The sequence below is a fragment of the Tachysurus fulvidraco genome, chromosome 18 (genome assembly GCF_022655615.1).
Source record: "Tachysurus fulvidraco isolate hzauxx_2018 chromosome 18, HZAU_PFXX_2.0, whole genome shotgun sequence".
NCBI lineage: Eukaryota > Metazoa > Chordata > Actinopteri > Siluriformes > Bagridae > Tachysurus > Tachysurus fulvidraco.
Window position 1 is genome coordinate 12650076 of NC_062535.1, and position 17602 is coordinate 12667677.

Sequence of the window (17602 nt, forward strand, 5' to 3'; positions counted from 1 at the left end):
TCAGAAACCTCTAATTAAAACAAACAAACAAACAAACAAACAAACAAACAAACAAACAAATAATAAATAGATAGATAGATAGATAGATAGATAGATAGATAGATAGATAGATAGATAGATAGATAGATAGATAGATAAAAACACTTAAAATATGTTCAACATCAGGACATCGAACATCAGTGAGATGTCCTATGAATCTGTATCCTTATAATTCCTAATCAGTTTCCTAAATACAACCCAACAGAGCTGAGTGTATCTCCCCAGTCTGGTGTGTAATCTGTCATGCAGGGACTTGATCTGCTCAGTGAAGGCTTCTGAATAATAAGGCTCTAATTGGCCACATTTGGTGCTTAATGAGTCCCCGGAGCTCATCCCTGCTGGCTCATCAGACGCCATGACAGAATGTGCGGTTATGGATGAAATGGTTGAAGAATGACCCAGAAAAAGTTGCCAAATCGAGGCAGTGCTGATTACATAGGGCTCTGCAATGCTGTCTTGTTTGTCCTGGAGAGCTTTGAGAACCCTGAACTACTCCTCCAGCACACATCCTAACAAAAGTCTGCCATCTGGTGACTGCAATAGGAATGTTTCTGTTCCGTTTCTTCAGATCTACACAGGCAAGTTAAACACAAGAAACAGGCAAAACAATGTACTGAATGTCATGTTCAAAAGGTTTTTGTACATTATAGGCAGTTCTGTACAGCTACTTTCATTTTATTTTAAGAAAATATTTGTATTTTGTCGACAACTGTATTTCAGTATAGGTGGCATATTCACATGGTTTCCCACAAGTCAAAGGAACATTCACATGGTTTCCCACAAGTCAAAGGAACATCCACATGGCTTCCCACGGTTTCCAAGCAGAACACTGCATCATCAAACTGCTTCTAACTGCCTGTCTTCTTCCCATAATGTTTTGGAGATGCTCTGACCCAACAGTCTAGCCATCCCAATCTAGCTCTTGTCAAAGTTACTTAGATCTTTCCACTTGCCCATTTTCCCTACATCAATTTTGTGTGTGTGTGTGTGTGTGTGTGTGTGTGTGTGTGTGTGTGTGTGTGTGTGTATGTGTGTGTGTGTGTGTGTGTGTGTGTATGTGTGTATGTGTGTGTGTAGTGTAAGTTTGAATCACAGGGCCATCTGAACATCTGTACTTTTTACTTGAACTAAATTGTTTCAGTTTAAGAGATCAAATCAAATAAAGCATTAAAGAAAAAAACAATTAAAATTTGTGACAATTCTTCATCTGCTGTGACCTTCACAATGTACCTACTGCTATCTCAGTCTGTATGCTTTATCAACTTTACAACTGCAGTGTTGAAATGAACAATGAGCACCTCAGCACTAGCTGAAAATTATTTGCTGCAGTAAACGAAGACTCCTTTTTAAATCAGGAGTCTCCTTTGCCTGCCTCCATCGTATTTAAAGCATATGATAATTGTAAGTTTTGCTAATTTTTTGTTTTTATGTAATAATTTTATGTTAACTGGATATAATTAGCCGTTATCCAGTTGTTGTTTTTTTGCAGTCTAAACAGTCAAAGTTAGATTAGCATCAGTTCCAGAAGATAATGTAATTAGCTAGGTGGTTACATATTAAAGCTAATAATAATTTGGTTATTTTTTATCTACTCGAGGTAGAACCATGTGTTAATATGCTATGTTAAGTAATAAACGTTTTAGTTTTACGTTTTAATACATTTGAACATTCGGCTTCATGAGAATTTCAGAGGAGACTTCAAGAGGAGATGTCAATTACAAGTCTTTGAGGACAACATCTTCCTCATCAATACACAGTTGTCAGACTGTATATTTATAATCACACCCTCCAGAGTCAGCCAAATGAGGATAAGGTTCACTTTTGAGTCTGGTTCCTCTTACAAGTTTATTAATCTTGAATCATTGTATAATATTAAATATTTTTTTCTATACTTCTTATGTTCTGTAAAGCTGCTTTAAGACAATGTTCATTGTTAAAAGTGCTATACAAATATAATTGCATTTAGATTTGAAATACATTCAAGAGTGTTAGGTTTTTATATATTTTTCTTTTCTTTCTTTTCTTTTTTTATCTTTTCTTTCTTTAAGTTAATTGAGTACATTCTTGGTTGGATAATTTCGGATTTTGACACTTTATCTGTACTTTCACTTCACTTTCTGTGACTTTTTTCCACCCTTGATTGTACATCATGACTTTGGCCCGTAAAAAGGTACAAACATAGCACTTAAAAAAAAGAACAAAAAAAAAAATCTTCCACACACTTTTTTTATTTGGAAATAATAAAAATGAACTCTTTTTTTAAATATAAAACATACACATCATTTGAGCCACATCTTTATACAAACAAAAGTGTTGCAAGTGAAATCCTTATTATTATTATTATTATTTTTTTTTTTTTACACAACTTATCCTATTATTTTTTTTCTTGACTCATTTCAGTGGAACGGATAATGTGAGTTGTAAACAATCAGCGTTTTTTATTTTCTCTTACATGTTTTCTTTTCATTTTTCTACCCAGTAATACTGATAAAGTCAAATGAAAACCGGGCTCACGTTAACGTTAAAAAAAATATTGGCTATTTTTTTTCCTCCACTGAGCGCATGTTGTCATGAGAGGCTCGGTGTTGAAAGCACAGAGATGGTCGTGTTGTGTCGGAGCGCTTGGCTGCGCTGAGAGTGAGATGTTATCGGTCGGAGGATCCCGATATCGCGACTCGGTTCCAGCGAGTCAGCGGTTCCTCTGGAACTGAGACGTCTTTTTGCAAGAAAATCCTTGGCCACCCCCTTTTTTTTTTTTGCAAATATGGCTTAACCGACTTAATGGTTAGTTCATATTTACAATCTGTGCACATTCAGCGTTGTTGTGCAGGTATTACTGAGTTTCACCTGTAACTGTTCAGTTCAGAAGCTACGTGTCACTTTTACTGATGTATAACTAGTTGTATAATCTCTGGCTCTTGGAGGTAAAGAATCATTTACATATGAGATATCTGTGAAAGAAGGAGGTTTGGTTATGATCAGTATTACAGTACAGCACATATTTCCCTTGAAGGGATTAGAAAAGACAAAGAAATGCAAGAAAAAAAAAGAATAAATAAACAAATAAATAAAACATTCATCACCGGAATGTAGGACAAGTACTGGAGAGGATTTTTCCCGTGGATCTGAGAGTGAATGGCTTTAGTTTCTTAGTTTATCTCTTTATAATCAAGTACAAGCAAACTGTACAGGTACATGCAACAAACAAGCTGGCCTACTGTATGTGGAACTAACACAGGTATCTATTTCTGTAGCATTTTTTATTGTTCTGTTTTGTCTGTTTATAAAAATGTGCATGCAGCTCAGAACAGGTCATGCTGCCCCGCCCCATCTGATGGGAGGAGCCAGTAGCCTGGCAGATGATTGGCGTTTTGTTGTCGTAGCAATGACAAAATCTGATTGGTCACTTGAAGAGACGAGCGTTGAACATAACGGACAAAAAAATATTTGATAGATGGACAAAATATGTGATAGATGGACAAAATATGTGATAGATGGACAAAACGGGTTCTTTCCATTTATTTCCTGGAAATAAAACAAAAACACAAACAAACGAAAATGAAACATAAAAGTTCTTGTGCTCACATTTTCAACAGCAAAAAAACAAACAAAAATGTGTTTTAGATCATTAAAATAGATGAAAAACAAAATCGGATGTTATATATTGCACCATCTCATAAAATTCACCAGGTCTGGTCTGAGATTTCTGGAGATAATATATATATAATATTTAATCTGATATAATATATTATATATATAAGATAAATTATATTATATATCCTGTAACAGTATATGAAAACGAACCCTCATTTCCTGACAAAAGGCCCTGATACCTTGCATTAACATTATTTTCAATGATCCAGTCATGACTGTGTTTGTTAAGGATGCATCAGGACTGAGACCCTATGACTATAATGAATTTAGGAGTTACTCCTATACATAAAACTTAGAATAAATCTTACAATTATCCAGTGTCACCCAGATGAGTTTGAGGATTATTCCTTTTTAAATCTGATTCCTCTCTAGGTTTCTTCCTCATGTCATCTCAGGGAGTTTTTCCTTTCCTACTGTCACCTGTGTCTTATTCATTAGAGATAAATGTAAAATTTTATCATTTTTATACAGATTTTTTTTTTTAATTCCTGAAAATCTGCTTTCCGACAATGTCCGTTGTTAAAAGCGATCTACAAGTAAAACTGGAGGTATTTCGTGATTCATGACAGCATCATTCTACACAATGACTGACCTGATCCAATATCTTTAAACTGTACAGTATCTTTAGTTTGTACCAACGACGAGTTTAGTTTGGTACTTTTTGACGAGTACCAAAACTTATGCACACATATTCGTACTCGGTCGTATTCATACTCATAGTCTGCTGTCAGTATGTGATTGAGGCCAAGGCCATTTAACCTGGCAGAATGAGTGAAATTCATTGTTAAGCTCGCTCGAGCCTCTAGCCATGATCTCTGTGCTATGCTGCTAATTATTTCTGGATAAATTTTTTTTTTTTAAAAGTGAGAGAGAGAGAAAGGAGATGAGACTCAAGCACAAAACCGATTGTTTATTTTTTCAGAGGTGCTTAATTTTTTACTATACTGTAACATCACACAAATTGTAATTGTCTCTGTTGTGCAAATTGTCAAGAGACTTTTTTTCTGTTGTAGTCTTGGCATCATGGACACAAATTAACCAGCACATTTATTTATTTATTTGTTTGTTTGTTTATATAATAATAAAATAGAATAGAAATCATTTTTAGAAATGTGTTTTTGAGGATTTCATTGTAATTTGAATGTTTCGAATTTGGTGGAAACTTTCTATGACTCAACCTGTACTTGTCTGATAGTCAGCCAGTCAAATGCAGCCTAGAACAAGTGAGTCCAGTTTCCATAAATAAAATGTGTTTATTAATTTACAAAACCAATTTGGTTGTTTTGTATAGGAAATTATATTTAAATGTGTGTATCCCAACAATGTTGAAGTAGAGAAACTGGCAGTGAGATGTTCTACACATCTGGAAAAAGAAAAGCTTCCTTTAAACTCTTGGCGGCAGGTTTTGCTAAAGTTTGTTATTTTTGCTTTGTTGTTTTGTTGGTTGTTGAATTCTCTCAAGGTGTCTGACATGTAAAACTACAACATAATCAAAAATGGAGTCGTTATACAGCATTAAAATGTTAATTTTGTCCTGTTAGCAGACGAGTGATACCACTGTAGATTTTCCTGTTGTGGTGTTTTGTATCAGTATTCATTACTGTAAGGTTGTGTTACTACACAATGTGTCAGATTTCTGTCAACTGTATTCACTAACATAACTAATATGCTAGTTAGCTACTACAAAACCTTTACAGTCACCAAGACAAGTGTCCTATTGGCAGCTAGATGATTTCCCTCCATCTACATTTACTCACGTGGCTGATGTTTGGCTTGGTGATGTACCAAGAATACAACTGAGGTTAAGGGTTAAGGGTCTTGCTCAGAGGATGTGGTACATTAGTGGTTAAGGTATTGGACTGCTTATCGGAAGGCCATAACTTCAAATCCCGCTGCTCCTGGGACCCTGAGCAAGGCCCTTAACCCTAAACTGCTCAGCTGTATAAATGAGATAAATGTAAGTTGCTCTGAATAAGGGCATCTGCCAAAAATGTAGTGCCGTAAATGTAATATAATGTAAAGCTCAAGAACCCAACAGTAGAAACTTTGAGCAGCCCAAAGCCTTAGCGACTAATCTACCACCGTGCCTGTAGCTAGCTACTGTTTTCATTTTACACTGAAGGAATTAATTCAGAAGAAAACAGATGAAATGTTAATGCAAGGCGTAAAAGCAAAAAGCAATGATCTTTTGTTGGAAGAACGATCCTTTCTTTCTGATGACGGTGATGATAAAACAGCGCATTAGTAATGAAATCTTTGACAGGAATTCACCAAAAAAAGCTAAGTTTGCTAATAGAAATAAAATCCAGTGCCAACCATTTATAAACGAATCAAATCAAACTGTGCTGGTCCTCACTACTTGTCCTTTTCTGTTAGCCTTATTAGCAGTTTTTTTTTGGTGACGTCTTCCTTTTGAATCGCAAGTACGCCTTTTTGGTCCTCTTGACTTTTAGAACTGTGAGTCTTTGGTCAATGTGGTGTTTCAGAAGTTTTGCAACCGAAGCGTTTAGCGTACACTCAGACCATCAGGAAGGGTTAAAGATGTGAAAGCAGATGGAATAAAAATTTCAATGAGAACCCAAAATGACTTGTAAATGTTTTTGGAAACACTTTTTCCTGAAGTCTCAAGTTTTTAGTTTTTTTTCTTCTCATTCTCAGCATCATCACCATGCACACAGTACATTTTTAGACAACACAAACCTCATAACATTGTGTGTTAGAGGTATGGAGAGAAAAATATATCAGCTGATAAACAAAGAGGAAACACTGAGGAGAACGTAGCCTCCGTCAGTTGTGGTAAACATCCTGAAAACTGTAACGCTGTACGGATACTGGATCGTAGCCCGGGGTCCTCGATGTTTAGGCACCAAAATAAAAAAACACCTTTTGGACTGGCCCTGCTTCTTTTCAAGGTCATAACCTTTCGACTTTTAACCTTCAAGCCTATACAGGAGTCTCTATGGAGACGCCACAATCTGTTGGTCGGAGGTTGTCATTGTGTTAATAGGGTTAGGCAGTACATTCTGCTGCTCTGTTAAATGTACATTTCTTTAACAATGATTGAAAATCACCCTGCTTTAGCTACTCCGAGTTGCTATTAAACTGTACTGAAGCTCCGCCGTAACAAATTTGTGGCTGAAACAATGAATACACCAAATTGGCAGAATGTAGAGGCCTTATTTTGAAAAAACACGCACGACAGAAGGGGGAATAAAAATAAAAAATACGAACCCAACGGAACCGACAGGAGTGATTGTCATTTTTCTTCAAAGCTTTGTCTTTTGTTCATCGCATATATAGATTTTTTTGCTCCGCTCTACCTCTGATTGTGGTCCTGTCAAGTCCTCGATTGATTCTCTGGAGTGTGGAGTGTGCTTTGTAAATTAGTGCACTAGGAACGAACCCCACCGGGTCCTGAAGAACTGTCCAGAGACGACTGGGAAGCTCGCCTGGTCAGCGATGCCAGCGTGGGGTCTACTAAGGAGGAGGGCGGAAATAGTTTATACCAGCCAATCACGTTGCTGGCCAGGTCCAGCTCCTCCAATAAGATTTGTGCTACTCCCATGAAGGATTTGTGGTCCATTCGTCCGTAGTCTCCCCACACGATGACCTGAGAGGAAGTCGACGATCGAGAAATAAAATTTCTGCACAAACTGCAGCTGAAATCAGCCATGCAGGCATTAGACACTCCCATGTGTGTTATCATGACACACACACACAAAAAAAATCACACACAAAACAATGGAGTTGCTACATACATAACTACAAAAATTTTATATTTGGCAACAAAAATAACCAACTTTACTCTCACACGTATACAACAATATTCCAGTATATGCGTGTGTGTGTGTGTGTGTGTGTGTGTGTGTGTGTGTGTAAAAACTAAAACATCCTCTGCTTTATCACTCACTCCAGTGTGTGTTGTGTATGGATACTGAAAGACAGATCAGTGACCCACCTGTAACACTTTCCCCTGTGGACTCTCCTCAAACTGCAGGGTTTGCTGGTACAGCGGGTCCAGCGTCTTCCGTGCGATTTTCGTTTTCTTCTTGGCCACGTACGCGCCGTTTTCCAGCAGGTACACCTTTACATAAGGAGCTGAGAAGAACAAACAGCACATTTAAAAAAAAAACACTTTTAACTCTTAAACTCTTCTGGAATCCAGATTTCTTTTGTGACAGTGACGTAGAACAACGATAAGGGATATACTGTATACAGACGAAAAACAAACACTACAAAACTAAAAGCCACTAGCTTTATGCTAACTAAATGAATACATTGCTCTGAACCCTTATGTGGTGGTTGGATATTTTTCTATCTGTATTTTTAGCTGTGTTTTCAGAGCCGGTCACTGCAATAATCTTTTGCTTCTCTCTCACATCACCTTGGATTTAATAATAATAAACTTATATTGAAACATGTATACGTCAATTACATTTTTTAAGATTTATGCCACCAAGGTGTTTATTTTAGTAAATATTTTTGCACAGACTTTTAATTTATCAGAAAAGGAATGTGATTGTAACATTTAGTACAAATGTTATTTATACTGTTTAAGATAAAGACAATGTGTGTCAATCACTTTTAAGCATTTCTTTTTTAAAATGTCCTGTAATGCTTTTAGTGCACCCCATTAATGTCCCATTCAATTTAACCATGGGTTAAAGGATAAACTGGGGTTAAGTATACAATTGTTATATATAGATATAGATTTTTTTTATTTACTCTAAACTATGTGGGAAAAGTGTGTAACTGTTGAGTGCATATTTATCATTAGAATCAACATTTCCTTCTTTGGAAAACACATTAGCACTGCATTTCGAGAGGACTGACCCGGGAGAGATTTAGATCCTGGTTTTTGGATGAGGCCACGAGCTCGGATCACCTCCACCTCTAGTTTTCCCTTCTTGTTCACCATGCCAATCTGGATGTCTCCTGTACAGCGAGTGAAAACAACAAGCCTTGAGAGATCTATTCTGTAAATACTGTATCTCCTGGATCTTATCTAAAATATGACAATGTTATACAATTGAGTTTTAAATTAATTTCAGTAAAGCTCAGACTCTCTGAGGATCGCAGACATTTGCACTATATCGAAAACTCTGTGCTCACAAATTTTCTAAAGCACAGCAAATTTACGTTGTGTTGCATGACATCATCACAAAAGATATTAAGCCATCAGAGAAAGTAATTACATACAGTATGTGTCTTTACTGGAAGGAGTTTAAAATAAATAATCCTGTGCTGGCAATTTCACAAATATGCTTTTCTAGTTTAATTTTGGAAAAAAACTAAAATAAAAAGAAAGAAAAAAGGAAATAAATAAAAAACAGACCATTTTTGGCAGCAACAATTACAAAAAAGAACTCTGCAAAATCCTTGAGGGGCTGCCAATAAGTGTGAATTTCTCTATCTTGAACAAATTCAGAATCTATATAACAACTAAAGGCATGACGCAACTCACCGATAGCAGGAGTGGCTAAGGTTTGTCGGCCCACAAGCTGGGCAGGACCCAGTCCATCCAGGAAGTCACTAAACTGAGTCTCCACCCGCACGGCTGGGAAGATGGGACTGAAAACGTCGCAAACGGACAATAAGACAATAAGAGTTCGAGGTCTTTTTTTTTTTTTTTTAACAATATTACGGATCTGACAGTAATGCTGGCTGTTAAACACGAACATGTTAACTCATTCATAAGATGGGTGAGCTCCAAAAACTTGAGTTAAACAGCTAAAAAAATGCATTACTAAATCATAGAAATACACCTAATCACTGATAAAGTAAGAGATGTTTATTTGTGGTATAAAAGGAGTCTCCAGTGTCAGCTTGGTGTAAAAGTCAGTAACATAATGTATTTGTTTCAAGAACGCAAAGAAAAGAAAGGCTGGTGAGGATAGAAGTGTTTGTCACTGCTATACAGTAAATAAGTGTCTTGTGAACGTTCCATCGAATTAAAGGTAACTTTAAACGCATCTGATGGGTCAGTCATTAATGAATAAAAACGTATAATCGCTATCAAATCTAATCAAAATCTAAGTCTGAGTCTAAGTCTGAGTAACACAAAGAGTGTGAGAAGTGCATCTCTGCTTTTTAGACAATAAATAGAAATAATATAACACAAAATAAAGAGCACTTTCTATTTTTTTCTTCATGAAAGCTGAAAAGGAAGAAAAGGCTCACCTTCCCTCGGAGTTGTAGCTGGCCATACTGCCGTTGTTGGACTCTCGGCTCGGCTGTCGGCTCATGTTGCGCTGCAGCTCGACCGCCATGCCCGTCTCCTGACTCCTCTGTATCGTCCCACCTCCCTTTGACTTTTTATTGGACGCCTCTGGAGACATACAACACAATCGGTGACAGGGAACTGCGTAAACAGGCTTTCTGATATCACAGCTAAACCACGCTAATATGTACTGAAAGCTAATTTTACCTGAAAGCTAATTTTACCTCAGGTTACCATGCTAAACTTTACTGCAATGTAATGCAATAACAGCTAATTGATTTTAATAACTAGCACTGGTTTAAAAATGGATTAATCCATCATTGACAAACCTCTGCTCAACTAAATTCATGTAAAAACTAAAAGAGGGGAAAAAAATTTGATAGAGTGTATGAAGCTGCGAAAATCCTCTCAGCAGCAGTTTTGTTTCTAATTGAAATGTTAGCCAGCAGCGCTCAGATAACTGGTTGCTTTTCACGCCACAGAAATAAAAGCTCCATCTCCTTCACCGGAGCCTTTGTACTTAAAAATGTCAGGACATAGTGGAGTGTCGCTCCAGGCCTGAGAGGTCTCTAATGTGCTTTTATGTCTGCTTTCGGTTGGGCAAAAGCTTGAACCTGCATAGCCAGCCTTCTCACGGTGAATAACGGCGAGTCACTCCTGACTTTTATTAAAGGGCAAAGAAATGTCTACAGTTGATTTTATTAAAGAAAGAGAACTTTGATCAAGTTTCATTGCAGTGCAGCTTTTTTGTTGGATACTAAGCAGCAAAGTATAAGAGAAGACCAGGAGGCTAAATGTCTATGAATTTCTGAGTGGATTCATGTTTCTTGAAAATATTTACAGAATATATACGAACAAACAATATGTTGCCGTTGTTGTTGAGTTCTCCAATCTAACATGTTGAAGGTGATTAGATTTCTAATTAACAGCAGCTCTGACTTCCAGTAGCTCCAGCTGAAGTTTTAAATTGACGAGCTTGCATAAATATATTATTGATTATATATATATAAAATTGCTTATAAATCAATGGAAAAAATGTTCATTGTTTTATTAAATTAAAATAATATTTAAAAATATTTATTCTATTAAAATAAAAATATATGTATTAATTGACACATTTAAGATGTTAAGAATGATAAATACTCTAAAATATAAAATATATTTCATTTACAGTTTATCTAAAAATGTAAACAATTAATAAAAATTATATAGTAAAAAAAAACCCACGATCCATCCATTTTCCACTATCCACTACGCCACAATGCCTATTATTATTATTATTATTATTATTATTATTATTATTGTTGTTGTTGTTGTTGTTGTGGGTTTTGTATAAAATATATCCTGATATAAATCAACATCAATGTTAGGAATATCTCAGAAGCATATTGTGACATCATTAATCACAATATTGATATTCTATGTGGCTAATGCACATAATTAAAGACTAACCCCAGTAAAAAGTAGCTGCTCACTGAGGGTAAATGTGATGTAAAGCTCTGACCTGTCTGGCCAATCTGCGATGTGCTGCGGCTGCGTCTGTTTCCCACGATGGCTACAAAGCGAGCATTGAGGCTGGAGCGACGCTTCTTGCTGCTGCTGCCCACCGTTCCGAGCGCCGTGTCCGACTGGCTGCCGTCCGTTCGCTCGGGCGTGTTGATGTCGCCGCTCACGCTCGTGCTCTTTAACATGTTGCGACCAGCCGAGGCCCGAACCTGCCGACTGGAACAGAGAGCGAGCCAAAGTCTATACACTCATACACTAATTTACTATATAATCTATATGCTTTTTATATTTATTAGAAGACCAAGCACATAAAGTTGGAAGGAAACAAAAAAAAAAGATCAAAATTCATTTGTGTGCAAAAAAAAGACCATAATACTAAACGTTTCCGAATATCTACAATATTAAATGGAATAAAGTAGGAAGAAGAAAAAAAAGGACTAAAAAAGTTAAATGGTCCATTTTGACCCGAGAAGATTAAAAATAAAGGATACGAAGAATCACTAATCTGGAACTGAGCAGATAACCTCTAACCTTTGTGACTAAGTCATTTTCTGTAGCTTAAAATGATGCATCCAGGCAAAGTTTCACTGTTTTATGATGTCAGATGTTCAAAAATTGAGTTCTGATTACATACATTACACTGAATATTTTCTATAAGGAAACACAGTGTTTATAAGCCTACATAATAACTTCATAAGCCTATAATCCTATAAACTCCAACAAGTATCATAAAAAAAGTTTGTCTTCATCAAAGTTCATGTTGACATAACACCCAAATGAAGTGACACAGATTTGTGATGACATAAGGTTGTTATAACACTCAGTCAGTTATTCTGTACTAATAGAATTCCTTCCAGTCGTTAGCATTCGTTATTATTAACACAGCAGCATAGGAGTGCGCTCGCGTGCCCTCTGAGGAGCCAGCGCGTGTCAGTGCGCTCTGAGGAAGTCACGGTGCTGCAGGATTGTCCCATTACACTCTCTTCACCCTGCCCAGTCCCAAGAACACTAATAAAGAAGAGTGCACTTGGTGTAGGGAGCGGGAGGGAGCTGGTGGGCTTCTCCTCTCCGCAATGAAGAGGGGTAAGAGAAGGACGGGATGTTAGGGAGCTGGGTGGAAGAGGATCACGTGATGGTGAGGCAACCAAGCGTCGGATATATGACTGGAGGCATGCAAGGAAGGATCTAAAAGACACAATAGATACACACACACGACACACACACGACAAGATACACAAAGAAAAACACATGCACGGAATGAAACAGCATAATGAAAGTAAGCACATGCAAAACGTCATGGTGTGTGAGAGGAAAGTGAGATTGTGGGTAAAATGTGGATCGTCTCTATATGTGCGTATAAAGGAAAACGGCCAGAAATCCAATTATTATTATTATTATTATTATTATTATTATTATTATTATTATTGAGTTAGACTATGTTGAGAGATAAGAAGAGAGAAACGGACCAAATAGAAGCAAACACCTGGGTCAAGTTTTGTAATATTTTCTATACAGGATTCCATACAGTGCTGTGCAAAAGTCTACTGCTGTGTTCACACATGCATCGACAAACAAGCTGCCGATGTCCGGTGACGTGAGCGACGTAGAGAGCGTTAACGACCGGATATGGACGTGTCCTCTGATGCGATAAAGCTGAGAAAAGTCGAAATTTATGCAACAACAACAACAAAAAAAACCCCATAAAATCCCAGGAGCTGAAAACTGTCTCATCCAAAACATGTTTTCTTTTTCTTTCTTTCTTTCTTTCTTTCTTTCTTTCTTTCTTTCTTTCTTTCTTTCTTTCTTTCTTTCTTTCTGTCCGTCTTTCTTTCTTTCTTTCTTTCTTTCTTTCTTTCTTTCTTTCTTGGAAATAGAAAATTGCAGAATTTATAAAAACAAACATCTATTACAATTCTGCATCAGGACAACTCAATATATTCTGTCCTTAATTTGATCAAGTTCATTAAGCATCAGCACGAAGATATAGAGCTTCAAGGCTTAAAGCGAAACTGGTTCACTAAGGACGCAAGTACAAAAGAAACAAAACACACGACACACTCATATGTGTTTTAATGCCGATTGTCTGGAGGACACGGTTTCAACCGGAACAACAAGCAATTTCATTTGTCTGTGAAGTCTTTTCAGCCGTGTCTCTAAAAGTGTGTCAGAAGCCTCCAGCTGCAGAATCTCATAACGCTCCAGTTGGCTTCCAGAGCAGCGACGGTTGGAATAAAGTGACACTCTCTAGAGAAGGAGACTCTCTTTTATAGATGATCTGTCTTTTTTTCCTAACCATTTCTCATCATCGTAAAATCAGGGACATAAAAGTGTAGTGTTTAGTTTGTTAATGTTGTTTTCCCACTCGTTCAAGACAGATAATCACCTGACAACTGCTAATAATTATATATATATATATAAAATATATTTCATAGTAACATTACAAATAAAAACATTTTTCCCCACACAAATGTTTGTATCTTTGAAGTAAATGTTGATACCAAACCCATTTCTGCTCTCTGTGATGCCCTACAAGGCCTGACTCATTTTATATCAGACTTGCGGAAATAAAATCATTAATTTGTTTATACTAATTGAAAAAGTCAATTTCAGAACACAAGTTTAATTTCCAATTGTTAAACTACACATCACAATTCTCGCAGTTACCTGACATCTCCAGCCACAGTGTGGCGCCGGCGTTTCAGTTCCTCTGAGAAGCGCCTCTTTCCGAGGCTCCTCCTCTGCCCCGGCCCGCTCACCCCCCATGAGATTCTTCTCTCCCTTTTCTCCTCCCCGTTGCAATTTTCCAGTGATTTTGACCTTTCGACCCCGGCGGCGTAGTTAAGTATGAGGATGCAGAAAAAAAAGAGGACCAAAGACGGACAAGAGACAGATAGCAGCATGCATAACGAAGACTGGTGTGCAAAGCCATGCAGGAAGAATGAGTGAGATGAAACCCGAAGAGAACAAACCACGGATTTGAGGAAAATATGAAATACGTTATACTGATTATAGCTGTAGATGTTTTGAATCTGAGATTATTGACAGAAAAGGAGAAGACTGAGTAAATAATGTGTCCTGATCATGTGTATAAAGAATGTCTCTGATTGGTTGTTTCTGCATGGACATGTGTGATGTATACGTGCACGGTTTCTCCAACCTGATCCGTCCGTGTGGCCTCTCTGATTGGACAGACATGTAGCTGGCGCTGCTTAGACGAGAGGCAGTGCTGGCTCGCGACACGGCTGACACGTCACTCATGTCGCTGTCTGAAGACCTCGCTGACATGTTATCACAGCTCCTCTTGTACAGCTACACATTTACCAACAACAACAACAACAACATCAGCTTGTTCCAAAACATCCTGTACAGTTATTCTGTACATGAACCTAACATAAAAGATAACGTCTACAGTGAGTCTGTGGCTCTGAGAAAATATTACAGATATTGTACACTTGTGTGTGTGTGTGTGTGTGTGTGTGTGTGTGTGTGTGTGTGTGTGTGTGTGTGTGTGTGTGTGTGTGTGTGTGTGATTGACTCACGTCTCTCTTGTTCTTCAGAGCCATGTCCTGTTCATGGCCTGAGCTGGCAGACGAACCTGGCCGATAAGACGGAACCCTCATCTGACTCAACTGCCGAGCTCGTTCTTCTACTGCCAGAGCTGAACAAGGTACAGAAATAGACCGATAATGTATAGATAGATATATACATAGATCGATAGATAAATAGACAGACAGACAGACAGATAGACTGACTACCTTGTTCTATACTGCTGCTTTTTGCAGGGAGTTGTGGGAGCTGTCGTCCTCTGCGCACTGATAAGGAAGACTCTGTAGGAGAATTACGTCCACCGTGGGCTCTGGGGTAGAAAGTGAGACCAAAAGGGGGTGGGGGTTAAGGGACTTTCACAAGGACCCAAGAGTTTGGTGTTGGGAGAACGCTCACAACCTTCAGCTACCATTGAGCTTTTACTTAGCTACCACTGAGCTACCACTGAGCTACCACTGAACTACCACTGAGCTACCACTGAACTACCACTGAGCTATCACTGAGCTACCACTGAACTACCACTGAACTACCACTGAACTACCAATGAGCTACCACTGAACTACCACTGAACTACCACTGAGCTACCACTGAGCTACCACTGAGCTACCACTGAACTACCACTGAACTACCACTGAACTACCACTGAGCTACCACTGAGCTACCATTGAGCTACCACTGAACTACCACTGAGCTACCACTGAGCTACCACTGAACTACCACTGAGCTACCACTGAGCTATCACTGAGCTACCACTGAACTACCACTGAGCTACCACTGAGCTACCACTGAACTACCACTGAGCTACCACTGAGCTACCACTGAACTACCACTGAAGTACCACTGATGTACCATTGGGCTACCACTGAGCTACCTCTGAGCTACCACTAAACTACCATTGAGCTACCACTGAACTATCATTAAGCTACCACTGAACTACCACTGAGGTACCACTGAACTACCACTGAGCTACCACTGAACTACCATTGAGCTACCACTGAACTACCACTGAGGTACCACTGAAGTACCACTGAAGTACCATTGAGCTACCACTGAGCTACCACTGAACTACCACTGAGCTACCACTGAGCTACCACTGAACTACCACTGAACTACAACTGAAATACCACTGAGCTAGCACTGAAGTACCACTGATGTACCATTGGGCTACCACTGAGCTACCACTGAACTACCATTGAGCTACCACTGAACTACCATTAAGCTACCACTGAACTACCATTAAGCTACCACTGAGCTACCACTGAACTACCATTAAGCTACCACTGAGCTACCACTGAACTACCATTGAGCTACCATTGAGCTACCACTGAGCTACCACTGAACTACCATTGAGCTACCACTGAGCTACCACTGAACTACCATTGAGCTACCACTGAGCTACCACTGAACTACCATTGAGCTACCACTGCCCCATCGTATCCCCTTCACACTGTGATTTACTCTCTTGCTTTCTACAGGACAGATTTAAAAATTTGCATAAATGGAGTAGGATGGAAACTCAAAGTCAGATAGCGAGACAGAAGACAGAAATGCGGTGGAAAAGAAAGGACAATGGCTTTCTAACCTATTGCACAATTACCACAGGACCAGATTGATCTCATGGGAATTGTGTCCAAGTTTGATTAAACATGGCCTTGAAAGAATTTAGAAGTTTTAACCAAACCTTCAGCAGGATTCTGCTTTCAGACTTTTGATGAAGTTTGGATTTCACTAAATAATCAGTGGGGATTATCTAGCAAAAAACAGAAACTTCTTGCACCTTCTGATTAGGATAAGAAAGGTTTCCTGCTTTTGGATAGATAAATTGTTCATTTAGTAAAAACCCAAACTTCTTTATCCCATGTTGGGCAAAGTTTGTGTTCACACTAAATAAACAGTGCAATAAACCTTTAGGATTAACCCAAATGCACCTGTCCAGGCCGGAGTGCCCAAACGGCCGGATTGGACCATCTCTCCTCCACCTGCTGCCCCGCAGGATGGAGGTGGGCTGGATCCTGGATGCAGGAATAAAACAACAGAAAGGATGATGTGCGGAGAAAAGAAACCCAGAAAATAAAGTAATGTATGAGACAGCAACAAAGCAAGCAAGGCTTCAAAAGGTTCAACTAAAATAGGGCCAAATTCAGATCAAATAAATGTTGCTCTGAAAATCTCACCTGTCATTGTCAATGGATTTCTTGTTAGTTTTTGCACACACAGGCCTGTCCAAACTGCCTGACATCCTGAGCAAGGCATGGGCAAGGCATGAGCAGTACATGAGTAAAAAAAAAAAAAAGCAAATAAAGATGAGGTATGAGAAAGCAGAAGAATGGAAAGATAAAATGGAGATGAAATTGAGCTCCATGAGGGCAGATGTTGGTCTGAGGACAGTGTCTCGGTGGTGATTACAGTATTTTTAAATCAGCATCCTTCTGCAGACTATATATTAAAGGATTTAAGTAGAACTGGGAGAAGTGAATGTACAGGATGTTCCACAAATAATGTAGATCAAAATTTATATTAACAAAGTGCAGAACGTCATAAGATGACTATTTTCTATTTTGTTACACAAGAAAAATCAGTAAATAATAATTAACAGTGACAAATTATGGACTGGTAATTATTTCAGTGATAGCACTA

At 38.2% G+C, this 17602-nt stretch overlaps 1 protein-coding gene across 15 annotated transcripts in view; it reads right to left on the reverse strand.

The window, feature by feature from the left end:
• Nucleotides 1-2314: 2314 nt before the first annotated feature.
• rims1b (regulating synaptic membrane exocytosis 1b) overlaps nt 2315-17602 on the reverse strand; it is a 52434-nt gene continuing 37146 nt past the window's right edge. For 10 of the 15 annotated variants that reach the window (XM_047803353.1, XM_047803351.1, XM_047803352.1 and 7 more), the window contains 11 exons: nt 17140-17205; nt 16894-16977; nt 15175-15275; nt 14959-15077; nt 14577-14728; nt 11418-11635; nt 9874-10021; nt 9158-9264; nt 8527-8628; nt 7652-7791; nt 2317-7303 (listed from right to left, as the gene is read on the reverse strand). In XM_047803353.1, the coding sequence (XP_047659309.1) occupies nt 7085-7303; nt 7652-7791; nt 8527-8628; nt 9158-9264; nt 9874-10021; nt 11418-11635; nt 14577-14728; nt 14959-15077; nt 15175-15275; nt 16894-16977; nt 17140-17205 (1456 nt within the window). In that variant the 3' untranslated portion in view covers nt 2317-7084. Of the gene's footprint in view, nt 7304-7651; nt 7792-8526; nt 8629-9157; nt 9265-9873; nt 10022-11417; nt 11636-14083; nt 14237-14576; nt 14729-14958; nt 15078-15174; nt 15276-16893; nt 16978-17139; nt 17206-17602 lie in introns of all 15 variants that reach the window. The other 5 variants (XM_047803361.1, XM_047803359.1, XM_047803364.1 and 2 more) reach the window with 4 other exon arrangements.